The 19027-nt window shown below is 37.1% G+C and overlaps 1 protein-coding gene across 1 annotated transcript; it reads left to right on the top strand.

Annotated features, from left to right (window-relative positions):
- Window positions 1-1450: 1450 nt before the first annotated feature.
- On the top strand, window positions 1451-18214 carry LOC128557801 (uncharacterized). The gene is made up of 2 exons (XM_053546146.1): window positions 1451-1536; window positions 14280-18214. The coding sequence occupies exon 2, from the start codon at window positions 14799-14801 to the stop codon at window positions 16857-16859; it is 2061 nt and encodes a 686-aa protein (XP_053402121.1). The 5' UTR covers window positions 1451-1536; window positions 14280-14798; the 3' UTR covers window positions 16860-18214.
- The last annotated feature ends 813 nt before the right edge of the window (window positions 18215-19027 follow it).

Genomic DNA, 19027 nt, shown 5'->3' with positions numbered 1-19027 from the left:
CTCTGTTAAGAAATACTGCATTGTGGGCTTTAGGCAAGATTAAATTCCGCCATTTTATGTTTCTGGTATGTGGAGTCTTCCATTATCATAAATGGCTCTGGATAGTTGTCAATGTTAAGTCAGTAACTGGTGAAGTTCAGCAGACGATACGAACAACAATAGAGTTGATTAATAACATATATTTTAATATGACTAACAATGCTGTTGACGTCACATTGATGTGATATTTAGCGCCATGTATACATCTAAAATAGCGCTTTCAAATTTAATCAAATGTTTTTCTTAATAGCATGTTTGAAACGAAACGTTACATTGAACAACTGTCTTGATTAATTTACATATATATTAAGTTGGTTATTCGCTTTGCAGAATAATTCGCCATCTTTTGCGCCCAAACTGAACTGAACTCTTCCGTAAGTCGTATTATCATTTCCGGTCCTTGCGTGCATAAACAGAGGAGCGTGACGACCTAACAGTTGGCGCCATGCATGCGTCAGCTGTCATTTTTGATCTAAATTTTACAGTAAGATTTGTATTGGAATCGAAATAATTTATAGCAAAACGATACTTTAACACTATTTATACACGATGGGTGGTTATACGTCGTTCGAAATAATTCATTCGGACTGCACCCTCGTGAAATTATTACGCCCGGGGTATAACCGCCCATCGTGTATAAATATTGTTAAAGCGTCGTTTTGCTATTAATTATTTCTTAAATATTATGATCTTACAGAAAATTCAGATAAACTCCTGTCAAGCTAGCTGTCCTCACGTAAACAACAAATTAGGATTAAACCTTGAGTGCTTATGTTGTATTTCAATGCAATTTCTTGATTCAATAGCTGATAATTTTATGTAATGGCTTCAAATACTCATAAATAAGTTTTATTCCTATCAAAATGTCACAAAGAATAATTCATTTTATATTAATTTTCTTGAAATTCGAACAGTTTGTGACTAAGGGTCATATTTCGTTGAAAAATGTAAATGTGTATTTTAGTGAAATAAGCTCATGAACTTCAGATATGTTTATAAGAAAATGTTTTAAATTATTTAATAAACGTTTACAATGCGGATTATCCATTTAATTAACATTTTTCGAAATATTAAAATGAAAAGCGAATTAAAACTTAAACTTTAAGCACACATCTGTACTTCAGTTCTTTTAACCTGGGCGACCATGATAACTTATGCAGGCTGAACACCATTAAATCCGGCTGTTCTTTATTTTATATACAATCCACTAACTTTAAAACGGTTTTTCGACATTTTCTAGCATATCAGATTTTCAGAGACTTATATTCCCATAAAGAACTATATCGCTACTTTAGAAAAACAAAAACAAAAGGGGGTGTTAACTTTTATATAAGAAAACTACAGTTCGTTAAATACAACCCGCTGAATTTACTCCTTTTCGCTTCTTTCAATTTCTCTTTTCAAAACATTAGATTCTTACGCCGCCATTTTTTACACAGAATGCGATAGGAACATGCCGATTTCGACGGAATGCAAAGTGATACATACTGAAACGTGGTAGGGTAAACGTAAACACGTAACTGTTGAGAAAATATTAAGGCACTAGGAATATTTGGTAGTGATCAGCCTGCAACGAATATAGCCTATTGTCTGTTTCCTAAACATCTACTGTTATACTGAATTGACACATTCATGCACAAAACTGACCGGTTGTATATTGAATACATGCAGTGGTGTAGCTGGCCTCAAAATGTTTGGAATACATTGGCGTAGCTGGTATTGTTAAGCTGTAGCGGAGAGGTGTTGGGAACTGACTAGGGCACTGTGGGTCAAGGGGTGCCTGGTTTTAGCATTTTATGACACATTTGGGCACGTTCTAGATGCATCGTTTTCTTTTTTCAAGGTCCCATAATATTGCATTTTTGGTGTGTTTAGTTTTTCAGTTTCCTTAATCATCTAGCTGTAGGCTAAGGCCTGCTGTGTTTCAGTCATAGCGGCTACGCCACAGAGTCATGCAAATTTTGCCTATATTTTTTAATGCCTAGCAAATATTTAAATGTGCTTTCTGTTACTTCAATATAAAAAAAAGAATAAAACAACATAATAATACATTTAGTAAAGAAATACCGTCTGGTCCAATATATCAATGGAACTTCAATAGTTGGTATCAACATTTATATGGATATTCTTTGGGCGTCAGTGTTAGTTCTTTGGAGGTCGTTACTAGTTTTTCGGTCGGCTTCGGAATAAATTTCAGAAGTGTGGGCGAATTTGTGTAAATTCTAAGGGCGTCAGTGATAGTTCTCGGGGCATCAGTGTTGGTTCTGGAGGCACCAGGGTATTTCAGCCCTCGTACGCCTCCGTTCTTAGTCAGCCTAGTTCACCACTTAACGGCCCGGCCACTGTTTCACCTGCTCCTAAAGCACGGAATATCGTTGTTAAATTTACGTATTTGAAGGACAGAGAAACCGCCTCGGTAGCCTAGTGGTAGATCATCCGCTTTGAGTGCGGGAGGTCGTGGGATCGATCCCCGCCCGCGTCATGCCAAAGACGTAAAAAAATGGTACTAGCAGCTTCCTCGCTTGGCGCTCAGCATTAAGGGGATAGTGCTAGGACTGGTCAGCCCGGTGTCAGTATAATGTGACTGGGAGGGGTATCATGCCACGTGTCTACGGCGTGATATTCCAGTGAGGCAGCACTATAAAGTTGGGCATTGTGCTCACTGAAACAAGTAGACACCGTCGTTTATATGACTAAAAAATTGTTGAAAAAGACGTTAAACCCGAACACACACACACACACACACACACACACACGCATACACACACACGCACACACACACACACAAGGACAGAGAAAGAATTCCTCGTGCTAAATCCACGCTCACAGTTTTGTTTTAGCTCACCTGAGCTAAAGGCTAAGAGTGAACTATTGTGATCGCTCACCGTCCGGCGTCCGTCGTTCGTCCGTCCACACTTTCCTTTAAATAACATCTCCTCCTAAACCACCAAGTCAGTTTTAATGAAACTTTACAGAGATGATCCTTGGATGATCTTTAAAGATTGTTCAAAGAATTGAATTCCATACAGAACTATGTTTTAAAAATCTTCTTCTCCAAAACGACAAGGCCTAGGGCAAATTATCCCCCTAAGGTGAAATATGGCCCCGTCCCAGGGGGGTCACATGATTTATATAGACTTGTATTGAGAAAAAATTTGAAAATCTTCTTGTCCAAAACTCTAAGGCCTGAGGCTTTGATATTTAGTATGTAGCATCATCTAGTAGACCTCTACCAAGATTGTTCAAATTATCCTCCTAGGATATAATATGGTCCCGCACTTGGGGTCACATTATTTCTATAGACTTATATAGGGAAAAACTTTGAAAATCTTCTTGTCAAAAACATAAGGGCCTAAGGCTTTAATATTTGGTACGTAGCATCATTTAGTGGGCCTCTACAAATATTGTTCAAATGATCCCCCTAGGGTGAAATATGGCTCCGCCCAAGGGTATTGGAGTCACATGGTTTATATAGACTTGTATAGGAAAAAAAATAAAAATTTTCTTGTCTGAAACCAAAATACATAGGCTTTTGATATTTGGAATGTAGCATTGCCCTGTGATTCTCTACCAAGATTGTTCAAATTATTACCCTGGGGTGATTAGAGGCCCTGCCACGGGGTCCCTATTTTTACATAGACATATGCAGGAAAAAACTTTAAAATGTTTCTTGTCTGAAATTATTAGGCATAGGCTTTTGATATTTGGTATGTTGCATTGCCTAGTGGTCCTCTACCAAGATTATTCAAATTATGCCCCCGAGTTGAAAAGAGGCCCCACCCAGGTGGTCCCAAGTTTTTACATAGTCATTCAAATTATGCCCCTGGGTTGAAAGAGGCCCTACCCTGGGGTTTCAAGTTTTACATAGACTTGCATAGGAAAAACTTTTAAAAAATTCTTGTCTGAGAGTTCAAGGCCTATGCCTTTGATATTTTGTATGTATCATTGCCTCGTTGATCTCTAACAAGATTGTTTGAATTATGCCCCTGGGGTGAAAAGAGGCCCGCCCCAGGGATCACTTGATGTATGAGTTATATAGCAAAAAATACTTCAAAAATTATCAGATCATATTTCCTAGAATGTTTAATTATATTTACCTGATGACCCCAAGTGATAAGGGGTCACCCAACTGTGACATTGACCTACTGACCTACTTTCTTGTTTTTTAAGATACATTCTTTAAATTTGGATGACATGTACAGTTTTTGCACACCAATATTAATACTGACTTTCAGTGACCATGAATATGACCTAATGAACTACTTTCTTGTTCTAGAAGCTTTCTGGCAATCTCATTTACCGACGGATTGAATGACTAGCAAATTGAGGTACTGATAACTAATAGATCTAACTATTCTGAATGAGCGGCCAAAAGACAATGTGTATATTCAAAAGTAGATATATTTTCTTGGAATTGTCAAGACGTTATTTCAGTGCGACCAACCAGGTTTATGCTCGGCTTTTTCATTAAATGACAATGATTTAATCGGCGTGAAGTTGGCAGTACAGCAGTAGGAGCAGTTAACTGCTGTAACTGCTGGCAGTAGCAGCAGTTAACTGCTCCTACTGCCAGCAGTTACAACAGTTAACTGCTGCTACTGCCAGCAGTTACAGCAGTTTATTGCCTGTCGCAGTTAACTACCACTAGTTACAGCAGTTGATCGTGTTTACTAACACCAGTTAACTGCTACTACTGCCAGCAATTATAACAGTTAATAAAGCTGTATTACCAGATGATTAGAATGGCATAAGGTAATTATTTTGTCAGTGTCCTACATATAATACTGCCAGCAGTTAAATTGTGTTATTAAAATCAGTTTTACAAGTTTCCTTCAGATGTGTAATAGGCCGTAAAACCTGCCCTTCTCGCTTATACATTTGTCCGTACCGTTTAAAGATCATTGAAGCGTTCTTAATCTATTTCTATCATGAATTATCTGCCCTTGAAACTGACTTTCAAGGGCAGAAAATTCAGGATCAAGCCTGGATACCTATGATTTTAATACATATTTTTGTTCTAAACTTGATTCTCAGTAAGTATACAAAGTTTAAAGAAATTCTGCCCGTAGGAAAATTTTTGCCCTATCAAGGAAATTGTCCCATTTACCCTTAAATTCTCCTATAAACTATGTAATACCAGCAGTTAAATGGTTTAAAAGTCTCTCCCGTCGTGACTTTTTATTTAATTCTAAACCGCGATGCATGATGATACGATGACGAAAACGCGATGGCGCGATGGCACGATGGTGAAACAACGATGGTACGATGATGAAAACGCGATGGCACGATGATTAAATCGCGATGGTACGATGGTGAAATGTCGATGTAATATCGCGTTTTCATCATCGTACCATTGCGTTTTCACCATCGCACCATCGTGCCATCGTGTTGTCATCATCGTACCATCGTGGTTTCATCATCGTACCATCACGTTTTCACCATTGTGCCATCGCGTTATCATCATCGTACCATCGTGGTTTCACCATCGTACCATCGCGTTTTCACCATCGTACCATCGCCTTCCGGCTGGAAATGCGTAGTCCCGTGCACTTGTACTTTTGTCAACAATAGATGAATGTATCTCAATGTATTTTGTGAGAAGAAATTTACCATTTAGATTCTGCTGTTTTGCAATATGTTTTACAAAATGTTCAGTGCTCAGTTCATTAAAACTGTGTAAAACCTTCAAGGCCACGTCCTTTGTATTTTATGTATGCATGAAAGTAAATAAAAAGCTGGGTGTAATAGTCACATGACATTATTCAAACTCAGCCTATTCTTGTTAGGATGTAGAAGTTATATAGTGCAATGTGAAAATTAAATTGTATCAAGCCTGTATTTCACTGACACATAAACTGTACCACTGCGCATGACCACCGGAAGGCGATGGTACGATGGTGAAAATGCGATGGTATGATGGTGAAAACGCGATGACACGATGGTGAAAACGCGATGGTACGATGGTGATAATGCGATGGTACGATGATGAAAACGCGATGGCACGATGGCGAAAACGCAATGGTACGATGATGAAAACGCGATGGTACGATGATACGATGGTGAAAACGCGATGGTACGATGATACGATGGTGTAAACGCGATGTTTTGATGATGAAAACGCGATATTACATCGACATTTCACCATCGCGTTTTCGTCATCGTACCATCGTACATCGCGATTTAGGATTCAATAAAATGTCAAGATTGTCCAAACGGTACACCGTAATGAGAGCATGTCACTTCCAGCAGTGAAATGACCAATGAAAGCAGTTTTAGAGTTTTCTGTGTGTTACTGGCAGCAGTCAAATGGTTTATAAGACCAGTATACCAGTTTTTTTACATGTAACTTCCAGCGATTAAATGTTTACAAGGCTCCTCTTACTGCTAGCAGTAAAATGTTTATGACAGCAAAAAGCAAGGCTCCTGTTACGGCAAACGAGAGGAGTTTACCAGTTTCGAATATATTTCTGGTGTATTTACTGCTAAAAGAAAACCACTCAAGCGGCATTCAGCCCCGAGTTCCTAAAAACAAGAGTTATCCTTGGAAACACCGCCCCACCTCGACCCGGGTTTCTCCCAAACAAGAGTTTTCCCGGAATGGCGGCCACCCGTGCCTGGTGGGGGACAACCCTCTCTACAATGGCCACCCGGTCCGATCCAAAACTCAAGGTCTGGGGCGGAGCTGGGGGCGCCCAAACTGAAGAAAATGAAAAATTCCGAAAATGACCTAAAACCAACTTTGAGACCCGCTCACGAGTAAACAAGAGTTTTCCCGGAATAGCCACTATGCTGGCCACCCATAGACCGTCACCCTCTACAACGGCCACCCGGTCTCAACCCAAACTCAAGATCCCATAGGGACCTCCTATTAACTGCTGGAACGATTTTAGGCCACCCCCGCCTCACACCTCGACCCGGGTTTCTCCCAAACAAGAGTTTTCCCGGAATGGCGGCCACCCGTGCCTGGTGGGGGACAACCCTCTCTACAATGGCCACCCGGTCCGATCCAAAACTCAAGGTCTGGGGCGGAGCTGGCGACCCCCAAACTTTTCGCTTTTACCAAATCTCTATGATGCGATAGTACTGCCTCGGTAACGTTCGCCTCTAGAGCGTGAGGTCGTGTGTTCGATCCCTGGCCGCGTCATACCAAAGACATAAAAAATGGTACTAGCAGCTTCCTCGCTTTGCGGTCAGCATTAAGAGGATAGTGCTAGGTCTGGTCAGCCCGGTGTCAGTATAATGTGACTGGGTGGGATATCATGCCACGTGTCTGAGGCAGCACTATTGTGCTCACTGCTACAAGCAGACACCGTCGTTTATATGACTGAAGAAATGTTGAAAAAGACGTTAAACCGAAACACACACACACGCACACATGATGCGATAGATGGCGTCCTAAAACCTAGTTTAGTGTCTTTACGGAGCCAGGAAATTCGATTCCACAGCAAGCAACTGTTTGTTAATATTTATTCCTATCTTCACGTCAATAATCTTAAAATATATCTCATTGAATATATATGCCTATAAAATACACGTACTCATTTTATTTAGAAAACGTGCCCGGGCCAAATACGAAACCATAATTGAACATACATGTAACTATCTAGAAAAGCGCGCGTTTTTCTACTTTCATTTTCATAACGAGCAAATCAAGGGAATTAATTACATCAAACTTGTTAAAACTACTTTACCATAGGCGTAGGAGCAAGGAAGTGTGTGTGTGTGTGGGGGGGGGGGGGGGGGGGTAGGTAGCGCACCCTCTCTCCAATTTTGTGCTTTAAATAACAGTACAAAAAGGAAACATTTAGATGCACTGAATGTACTAATATAGGGATTTACTTGATGTGATGTATATTGCAAAGAAAGTGAATGTTTTTATTTACACAAAATACCTGATGTCAGCAACACCATCAAACTAGTGTAACAGCTTATTAACTGCTGTAACTGCTGGCAGTAGGAGCAGTTAACTGCTGTAACTGCTGGCAGTAGCAGCAGTTAACTGCTCCTACTGCTGCTACTGCTGTACTGCCAACTTCACGCCGATAATGATTTAAGTAAAACGCTAGATATGTAAATTAATGGTATTTCGATGTGACAAGTTCGAAGAGGGTTTTTTGCGTCTTTCAGTTTGGATACATAACTTTTCCGCGAAATGCGCACAAAAATTGACTAGTTTTCATGGCGAGTTTCAGAACATTTGATTTTATAATTTTATAAATTAAATGCATTTTTACAATTGTTTATGTGTGTATTAAATTATTAAAATGCATCTTTAGACCTCTGTAGCAGCATATCGTCTATACGAGTAATTAATGTGACCAACCTCAATTTCGTGACGCCATCTTGGTTGTTCATGTCAAGTTACCTTAAGGTATAGGTCCATGTTTCGGAGAAAAAAGTACGAACGTCATCAAATCATAGAAAGAAAGCATTGTTTTACATGAAATTATAACAGCATATAAAACATTTATATTATTGTACAAAACCATTGTCAATTTATTCATATATGTATTGAATTCCGGAAAGGGACTACATGAAGGTGCCACAGTTCTGGACAGTCCAGCGCCTTTGAAAACTCACCATCTTTAAAAAGCTGTTACATGTCTTCGTTTTGATGCATTTGCAACATCGTGCGAGTGTTTAAACTTTACATAACTAGGTAAAACATCGTTTTGACAATTGTTTACATTTATTTCTTTACAAATGGCAGTCTTATTTAAAGGGGGACAACTCATTCAGAATATTTTAAGTATCCAACTCCGTGGGACAGAATAGTTAAACATGTATTGGACAGATAAGATGTGTGTCAAGATGCTGTTCATTCGCTAAAAAAATCTGTTGTTTTGTGATATACTGCTAAACCTTAATCTATAGTATAATGCGGAAGAAATAAAATGCTAAAGTGTAGTTAGTGCAACTGAGTATGAATTTAGTATGAATTAAATTCTACATGACTGTCGTTCCGTGTAGAAAATTTGTGAAAGTAATACAGTCTAACCTGTACTAACGGTCACCTCCGATCAGCGGTCATTTTATGACGCCCCCGTTGTATAATTTTAACTTCAATATGTTAACATAGTCTGTTTGTTGTCCGCTCCGTAATGTTGCTATTCATCTAGGGATTTTGAAATCGTTTGGCACAAATGTTCCCGGAATTGAGACGACGTGTCATATGCAAGAGCACAGGTTTAGGGCATTTGTTCCATGTCCGGTCCATAAATCTGCAATTCATCAAGAGATTTAAAAGTCTTGTCACAAATGTTCTCAGTAATAAGACGACGTGTAATGGTCAATGTCATAGAGGTCTGTTTTGAATCCGGTCAATACCACTGCAATCCATCAAGGGATTTTGAGATAATTTGACATAAATATTCTCCATAATTAGACAACGTGGCATGTGCAAGATCCAGACCGTAAGGCCAAGATCAAATGCTAAAATGGTCTGTTTCTTGTCCGGTCCAAAATTTTGCCTTTCATTTAGGGATTTTGAAATTATTTGGCACAACTGTTCCCTATAACGACAAAATTTGTCATGTGCGAGACCAAACTCCTAGCGCCGATCTTGTGACAAGACCATTATCTATTCATTTCTCGACGGAATTTTTGAATCGTATCACCCACGAAGAAATTCTTTCTTCGATAGCCTCTTTTATTGTCAAAAAAGACATAAATACTATTCAAATCACAGAAAGTGAGTGTATCATAACACTGAGTTCGGAGCATGTCAAAAACAAGGTCATTCTTCATGGATTACGTATTCAAAACCGTTATATATACATAACAAATGTTGACAAAATTATCACCAGTGTTACAGTTAAAGATGCACCTTACGAAATGCCTGACGAAGAATCGAGGTACCTAAAACGTTTAAATTGTGTTCCTTTGTTACCTCATGTAACGGATATCGGTGGATTACAGTAAGCTTATTCGCTGATAATAATAGAACTAAATGTAAATATTGTGGTGTCACGAGTCATCCGTATTTCAAATCTGAGCGAAGATCAAGTATGCAACCAACCGAAAATCGACAAAAGAAACTGTGTCACAACTGTAAAGGTGGTGATCATTTAAATAAAGACTGTCCGTTCGACATCATCTGCAGATACTCTCAAAAAGGACACTCTCAAAATGAATGTCCTAATGAGAGGTACGGAGAATATGCCTCTGAAATAACTGAAGGTCAGAAGGAAAACGAACTTGAACTCGAAGAAGGGGCCGTTCGCAGGTCTCTTGACAAAATGCCTGTGATAGAAGCCTGTCCATGGGACTCGGAATATACTTGGACTCAGATTAAAGGAGGTTCCAAAACTCAGAAACACATAGATACTTCTGCATCCGCGCTCGAAAACTCAGCAACGGATGAGACACCAAAATCCCCGTCCATATTGGATAAGCCACTTAACTTTATGGAGAATATTGCACTAAGGCAAACACGGGAAAGGAAACATTTTTGATAATTGGTGATTCAGACACAACGAGAATTCATATAAGAGAAGAAAACATTCAAAATAAATTGTGAAAATGTCATAGAGTCGGTCATTTCCCTTAAAGACAGTTCTGTAAATGGATTGATAATTACATGTCTAGAAATGATGAAAACAATGTTGTGCACAAAGCAAAAGGTGCACTTATCAATGCCAGAAAAAAATGGCCGAAGTGTCCGGTTGCTTTCTCCAGCATTATACCGAATATGGGAAACGGCGCTCCAGTCAAGCGCGTCAACTCGGACGCAAAATATGCTAATCAAAATGTTCTTCAATATTGTAGAAGTAATGGTTTTCATTATTTGGACAATGATAAAATTTTCTTGAAAAACAACAAAGTACTACATTCCCTATATGATGCTAGAGATCCGACGGGAATACACACGAGGGTGCGGAACAACTGTACGTTAATATGATTATATAGAGATGGTACCTAAAAAATCAAATTCATCTTTACAGATTTTTTTTCAGAGTGAAATGATAGCTAAGTGCACCAATTTTCTAAATATATTTATGATTTTCCTCTTCTCCATGTAAAAATAGAAATATTTGATAGTTAAAAAATGACTTTTTCAAAATATCTGAAGCAAAATGGACAACTCTTGTATTGACCGTTTTTCAATGATCTTAGGAATTCCCCAATTATAGTCTATATCAAAAGTTTCCACACTATATAAATTCAATAGAATATAGTGTAAGTTTAGCCTACTTTCAACACTTTGAAAGAGCCTATACTGGACTTCCTTTTGTCTTTTGATAAAGTCAAATTCCAAGACTAGCCAAGAGTCTAAAACGCTTGAAAAAATTATGAGTGAAAGAGAATGACATACTCTTTATTATAAGCTTACCAAAACCATACCAAAAATTTACCTGAAAGAAGTTATTAAAGATTTTATAATGTAAACAAACCCCTACACCACTTTACCATCAATATTTTCCACTCATGAATGCACTCAATTCAGGTGATAATTGTTGATATAATTGTAAATGAGAGGCCCCAACAAAACCCTTTTTTTAAGTTGTGTAAACAGTTTAAGTTGTAAATTAATGTTGATATCTGAAGTTACCCGCTTACTTTGTTAAAAACAATAAATAAAACACCTTATAGCTTGTTTAAGGTAGTTGACCTGTATCGAAAATCATCAAATAAAGTAAACTCCATATGCTTTTTCAGCATTTATTCGTTTTTCAAGGAAAGCAATGATCGTGATAGTTCCATCCAGAGAATGTTGAATTGCTTAAAATACATTACATAGAGTCATTACCTATCAACTACCTTCAAATGTTATAATTACAACCACTACCTTAAAACATTGTAATTATATTCGATGACAATGATTTTTTGTGTTACATTATTTGTAGCAAAGTACTCCTGAACAGTAAAGAGAAACTCTTCAAAATGACTATAGCATAAAAATCACTTTCAAAATGATTCATTGAAATGATAAATATACGCAATCTAGCTACTTTTTTACACAAAAGTGATACCAATTTAACTTTTTTTGTTATTTCTCATTGTTGGATATATAAATTTTACATTTTTAATATATAAATTTTGTGTAAACCAATGTATCACTATTGAGAACAATAAATAACTGTGACTAAAAGATCAGAACTTAATAACGTTTCTTAATTTCGTAATTTCGGCTCGGTGAATATAACATTTTGAGGGTTGATAAATCTTGATATCAACCTATGAAAAAGTCAATAATTGTTTTATTACATGAATAAATGTAAAGTCAGTCTTGTTATTACAAGTGTAACTTTGATAAAGAAATAAGGAATACATTTAGACCAAATAAGGTTGATATTGGTTTTCCAAGCACCTACTTCGATCTATTTTTTCTAAAGTAACATGATCTGTTTAAAAGATATTTGGGATTGGCGTGGCCTGAGATATAAAAGCCCCTTAAGAGCTTCCGTAGTAATAACTTTTTGTACCCCCGACAACAAAGTTGTAAGGGGGGGGGGGGGGGGGGGGGTGTATACTAGTTTCAGGTTGTCTGTCTGTCCGTCCGTCTGTCCGTAGACACAATCTTGTGCGCACCATCTCTCCTCAACCCCTTGACACAGTTTAATGAAACTTCACACAAGTGAACAGTAACAACAGTAGTTGTGCATGGGGCATGTTAGGTTCTTTCAACAACAAAAATTGCAGAGTTGCGGGACTTTGTTTTTTGTTACTATACTATATACATAGACACAATTTTGTGCGCACCATCTCTCCTCATCTCCTTGACACACTTTAATGAAACTTCACACAAGTGATCAGTAACAACAGTAGTTGTGCATGGAGCATGTTAGGTTCTTTCAGAAAACAAAAATTGCAGAGTTACGGGACTTTGTTTTTTGTTACTATACTATATACATAGGAACAATTTTGCGCGCACCGTCTCTCCTCATCCCCTTGACACAATTTAATGAAACTTCACACAAGTGAACAGTAACAACAGTAGTTGTGCATGGGGCATGTTCGGTTCTTTCAGAAAAAAAATTTGCAGAGTTACGGGACTTTGCTTTTTGTTACTGTACTATATACATAGACACAATTTTGTGCGCACCATCTCTCCTCGTCCCCTTGACACAATTTAATGAAACTTCATGCAAGTGATCAGTAGCAATAGTAGTTGTGCATGGGGCATGTTTGGTTATTTCAGAAAAAGAATTTATAGAGTAACGGGACTTTGTTTTTTGTTACTGTACTATATACATAGACACAATCTTGTGCACACCATTTCTCCTCATCCCCTTGACACAATTTAATGAAACTTCACACAAGTGATCAGTAACAACAGTAGTTGTGCATGGGCATGTTAGGTTCTTTCAACAACAAAAATTGCAGAGTTATGGGACTTTGTTTCTTGTTAACATGCTATGTACATACAGTCTACATATGTAATCTTGTGCGCGCCTAATCTTCCGAACCCTTGCACACAATTTAATGAAACTTCACACAAGTGATCAGTAACAACCCTAGTTGTGCATGGTGCATGTTACGTTCTTTTAGATAAATATTCTGCATAGCTATGGGACTTTGTTTTTTGTTACTATACTGTATGTATACAGTCTATATACATACAGTCCACATAATTTTGCAATCTTATGTGCGTCAAATTGCAATGTACTGTGTCAGTGCATGTGGGGGGTACTTTCATCACCTTTAGTGATAGCTCTAGTTATTTTTGCGGTAACGACGTGTAAGCGATAACTTACAGTGTGTATTTATCTATTAATGAATTAATTGATGAATTCGTGAAATATATATAGTGTAACCTGGTATTATATCCAGATAAAGGAGACAAAAATACAAAAACTATAAGTACTTGTAGAAATATATTGCTAAAAGAACACAAACTTCCTTGCTACACAATACGTGCTCTCTAATGGTATCCGTCAAGGTCAAACTGTACATAAAGATATTCATTTTCTCGTCAAATATGGCTTTTTTTCCTTTAAATTATGTTCACAGCATAACTTCATTTTTCCACTACAGAGAAATTGTATTATTTTTCATCTCACAGTATAAACATTCATAATTCATTTATGGCTATCATTCGACGAAGGTAAAAGCCATGTTTCTGAAAAAACAACAGGATATCCATTTTTTAAACGAAAATCAGGATAATTTCTGAAAAAAGTGACCGACTTTACATGGGAAACCATATTTTTTCATATACATGTATGTAACTTTATTTGACTTTTTTATTTAAGTTTTGTTTGCCTAGATTAACCTTTTACTCTGCGTTTCCTTTTCAGTACTTAAAGAAAAGTTGATGGAATTATACCAGAATCATTACGTGAGCACATTGATTCACCCCTTAAATTACAAAATAACAATATAAATGTAAAAAAACTTTATGTTCCTCCGGAAATGGTAGTGGAAGTGAAAATAGACAGAAGTGCACCAAACCCGGTAGAAAATTTACAGAACAAACTAAATACCAAAACTTTGACGGGATATCGAGAAATACTACAAACCAATGGTCAAAAGCACAAACAAATCTACATTGTGGGTGATGTTGGGACAGGAAAAAGCATTTTTTGCAAAATGATTGGTGTTCAGCGATAACAGAGGAAAGACCTATTACTGCTGATAACGACAAATTGAAAGACCATCACAAGTCTGCAGTAAGTGAAAAGAATGTCGACCCTGTCAGTGATAAGGATTACACCCTTGTCAGTGACAAAGAGTCCGTCCCAGTCAGCTACAAATATGTCGACACTTTCAGCAACAAGGATGACGATATAACTGCAGATAGTGAAAACATCAACGAAATGAAAAACTTTTCTTTTCTTTTCTTTGTGCCTTTACAGAGAATGTCACGACAAAGCGACATTACTGAAATGATCAAAGCGACTGCAACAATAGTTAATCTTGCATCAACTGACCTAATAGATAGAATATTTCAGCAAAAATCGGAACGTTGTCTTATTGTGGCAAATGGCTTGGATGAATGGACTCCATCGAGGACTAAATCTGTTTTACAACATGTCAGTTATGGTTTAACAAAAAGAGACGGTGCAAAACACGCAACTGTAGTAACATTTTCTCGACCGTCAGCTAAAGGAGTTCTCAACATGAAGTGTTCGGAATGTGATCAAAAAGTAGAATTGTTAGGAATAAAAAGTGGATCTGTTATATGTTTTATTGACAAATACCTGTCAAAATTCAGCAACACAGATCTATCTTATTTGGCATTCATGGAAAATATGAAATTGCCGAAACTTGAACATCTAGAGAAAACACCCCTGCTTTTGCAACAACTTGTATGGTTATATGGCTTCGGTTATGAAATTGGAAAATCAGTCAGCGGTACATACAGCCATCTTGTAAATATCATGCTTGGTTGCTCACAGAACAAAGAAGAGGGAAAAGATTTGGAACAAGGTGAAATTGGCGTACTAAAACAAGACAGACAACAGCTTACCAGACTATTATGTAGATTTCCAAAATGTGAAGCGAAAAAGCATATTATACTTTCGCTGGCTAGCGTTGCATTTGAAGCTTTGACTTCAAAAACTACATCAAACACATTCGGTCGACCCTATATCGAAACACGTGGTGTGCCAGAAGACGCAATAACTTTACTCATTAAGTTTGGTATTCTGACTGAAGAGAATTGTTTTGATCCAACATATGACACTACTAGGTTGGAATTCATCCAACTATCTTATCTTGAATTTTTCGCAGCTGTACATGTGTCTAGTCAGTATAACAAAGATCAGTGCTCAATACATCAAGTGACTGTTTTGGAAGACCTATTTCGAAATTGTAAATCAGCTGCCGACATACTGCAGTTATCAAACGTTCTTAAAATGATGTGTGGATTATCTCCATACATAACATCAGAATTGTTAAAAATAATTTCAGATATTATATCCAGAGATGAAAGTATGATAACAATTAGAAACCCTTTAAAACTGAATGTGTGGTGCAGTCCAAGCCAGGAACTTGAACAGATTCAGCGTCTTATGATCGACTGTCTATCAGAGGGAGATTCCGATGATCAACCAATGATCAGTCTTTGTGACGTTATCATAGACGAAGATACAGAGAATTCCTTTCTACAAAGAATAATACCGGAGAATGGGTTATTTCTTTATGCTAATAAGATTTCTGGTGGAAAAGTAATTAGGTGGTTAGTACGACTGAAACGTCTACAATATCTGTACATTGATTCTACGCGGTTATCTCATAATGAGATGGTGTTGTTATTTTCATTTATACAAGAAACACCTTTAAGGCGTCTTTCATTGTTCAAAGTATTTTGCACCCAGCTTTTATATTGTGAAGACCATGCCATTGATCTTTCTAAACATGATCAACTTCAGGTATTTGAGCTCATAAAATGTCACCGGGTGGTAATTCCTAAAATTAATGCAAAACATCTTGAGATATTACGGTTGGGTTCATCCTTGGAATTAGATACTGTTCTTTTGTTATATGGCAGCCAATATCCGGAACTTTACAGTGATCTTAATTATTTTCTTAGATTTACATACAACAAACAAATGGATACTGTGCTACATACCTTACATCAATTACGGAGACTCAGATTAGAGGAGACAGATATTGACACCAATGCTCTCACTGTTACACCTGAGATGAAAAACCTTGAACACATTGAACTGCAAGGAGTCATAATGAGTCTGGAAACATGGCGCACATTTGTTGATAGTCTGCTAACTCTTCACCAATCTGTATCTATAGATGTACAGGGTACGAATGTGTGTAGTGAAATAGACGACGATAAAGGAAACTATGTAAGACAGAATAAAATGTTTGAAATGATAGAAGATAAAAGGGAGGATTTCAAATTAAGAACAAAGAAATAATTGTAACTAGCTCAGCATTGTTGAGAACTGAAAGTGAACATATTACATTGTTCATGTCGGAAAGTAAAACCATTATAATAATTCTGACTGAAAGTGAAAACTTTACATTATTTCTGTTGGAATGTGAAAACATTACTGTATCTTGCTGGAAGTGTAAAGACAAATTTTCTTTTAAAAAGACAATTTTATTTATCAATATACATCAGATGTTCAAAATTCATTAATTTCTTTACAGTAGTGTCATATAAAATTTGTGTGATTTTAGGATGATGTGATTGATACTTGTGCACTAATCTTCTGAAAGTTGAATAAAATGGAGAGACTAAATAATCATAATAAATTTATAAGTTCTATAAATTATGTGCTGTCACGATTTCATTGTTTAGTTATCATACGTTTAAGTCTTTAAGTGTTATATTAATCTAAGTTTGTCGTATCACCGTTTTCCTCATTCATCATAATCTATTCTAGGATTTCTACTTTTTTCATAACATTGATTAGTTTCATTTACAGAAAAGTATCTCAGCAAGTAAGTGGCAACTTCTCAGCATTTGTAAGAGGTGGGAAAATATCTTCTAAAGCCACACACAGTGCTTGAGACGTATCATATGGCATTTTTCTGCCGTAAGATGCCACCGTATAATCGATTGATATTTATTTTAATTATCATAACTATGCGACCTATACTAAACAGTCGGCGGAGTAAAATATAATTTACATTCAGATCATTATCAGTGCTTTCATCATCATTCATCATCAACAACAGCTTCAACGTCATTTATTATCAGCAACAGCTTCATCATCATTAATTATCAGCAACAGCATCATCATCTTTCATTATCAGAACAGTAACACCATTCATCATCATCATCATCATCGGTCATTATCATTTTTCATCACCGTCATTTATTATCATTCATCTTGATATTTCAATAATCAACACTCGTCACCAACATTCAATATAATCATCATTTTTCATCATCATTACTAATCATCAATCTTCATCAGCATTTGTCATCATCATTGATCACTATTTTCGTCATCGTCATTCTTCATCATTATTTATAATTATCGTTCATCATTCAGTCATCATCATGATTTTTCATCAGCCCTCCTGCTCCTCCTCATCATTATTCATCACCTTCATCTCAGTTTTACTCATTCATCACTGTTATTCATTATCGTCATCATAATTCATAATTATCATTATCATTAATCAGTATTTACCATCGCCGTCAATCATCATCAGCAACGTTCTTCCTCATCATTATCATTCATAATCATTAGTCATCATCATTTTACATCATCCTCGTCATTATTCATGACAATAATTATCGACGTCATCATCATCAAACATCGTGATTAATCATTTATCATCAGAATCCTTTACAGTGTAAGGCAGAGAACTACAAGCCCGCCCGCTTAGCTCAGTAGGTAAGAGCGTTGGTCTACGGATCGCGGGGTCGTGAGTTCGATCCTCGGGCGGGGTGTATGTTCTCCGTGACTATTTGATAAACGACATTGTGTCTGACATCATTAGTCCTCCACCTCTGATTCATGTGGGGAAGTTGGCAGTTACTTGCGGAGAACAGGTTTGTACTGGTACAGAATCCAGGAAAACTGGTTAGGTTAACTGCCCGCCGTTACATAACTGAAATACTGTTGAAAAATGGCGTTAAACCCAAAACAAACAAACAAAGAGAACTACAAGTGTCAATGCATGTATAAAATATTGATGCATTTGAATAAAAAGTAATAGCGTCAAATAATAAAACTCTTGTTGATTAATACGCCATAGAATATGATCTGATATCCACATGCAGTAAATCATATTGACCGACTTCCTACATTTAAATATGATATGATATTATACGGCTCACCGGTCAATTACTGTATGATTCCTTTCCGAGTTTATCTATGCAACTGTCCAGCTTCAATGGTGATTTAAGATATTTCAAGCAACTAAACAGAACCGCCGACCTTCCGCAAGCCAGATGTTTTTGTGGTTGATGTTGGGTTAAGCGTCATCCGACAAAAATATAGGTCCAGTCATTGATAGTTGGGGAAGACCTACAGGTACCCCTTCGAGCAATATTTCAGGCATGGTGAGTCTCTGGATAAAATGGCCGACATTCTAACATGCAAGAATTCTACATCCCAAGCGAGAT

This window comes from Mercenaria mercenaria, chromosome 6 (genome assembly GCF_021730395.1).
Source record: "Mercenaria mercenaria strain notata chromosome 6, MADL_Memer_1, whole genome shotgun sequence".
Lineage (NCBI taxonomy): Eukaryota > Metazoa > Mollusca > Bivalvia > Venerida > Veneridae > Mercenaria > Mercenaria mercenaria.
The sequence above is the reverse complement of the archived record's forward strand: the minus strand, read 5'-3'. Positions and strand labels throughout refer to the sequence as shown.

Bases quoted from the DNA above. Each gene is read 5' to 3' on its own strand.
- LOC128557801 (XM_053546146.1), top strand. From the start codon at position 14,799: ATGAAAAACTTTTCTTTTCTTTTCTTTGTGCCTTTACAGAGAATGTCA.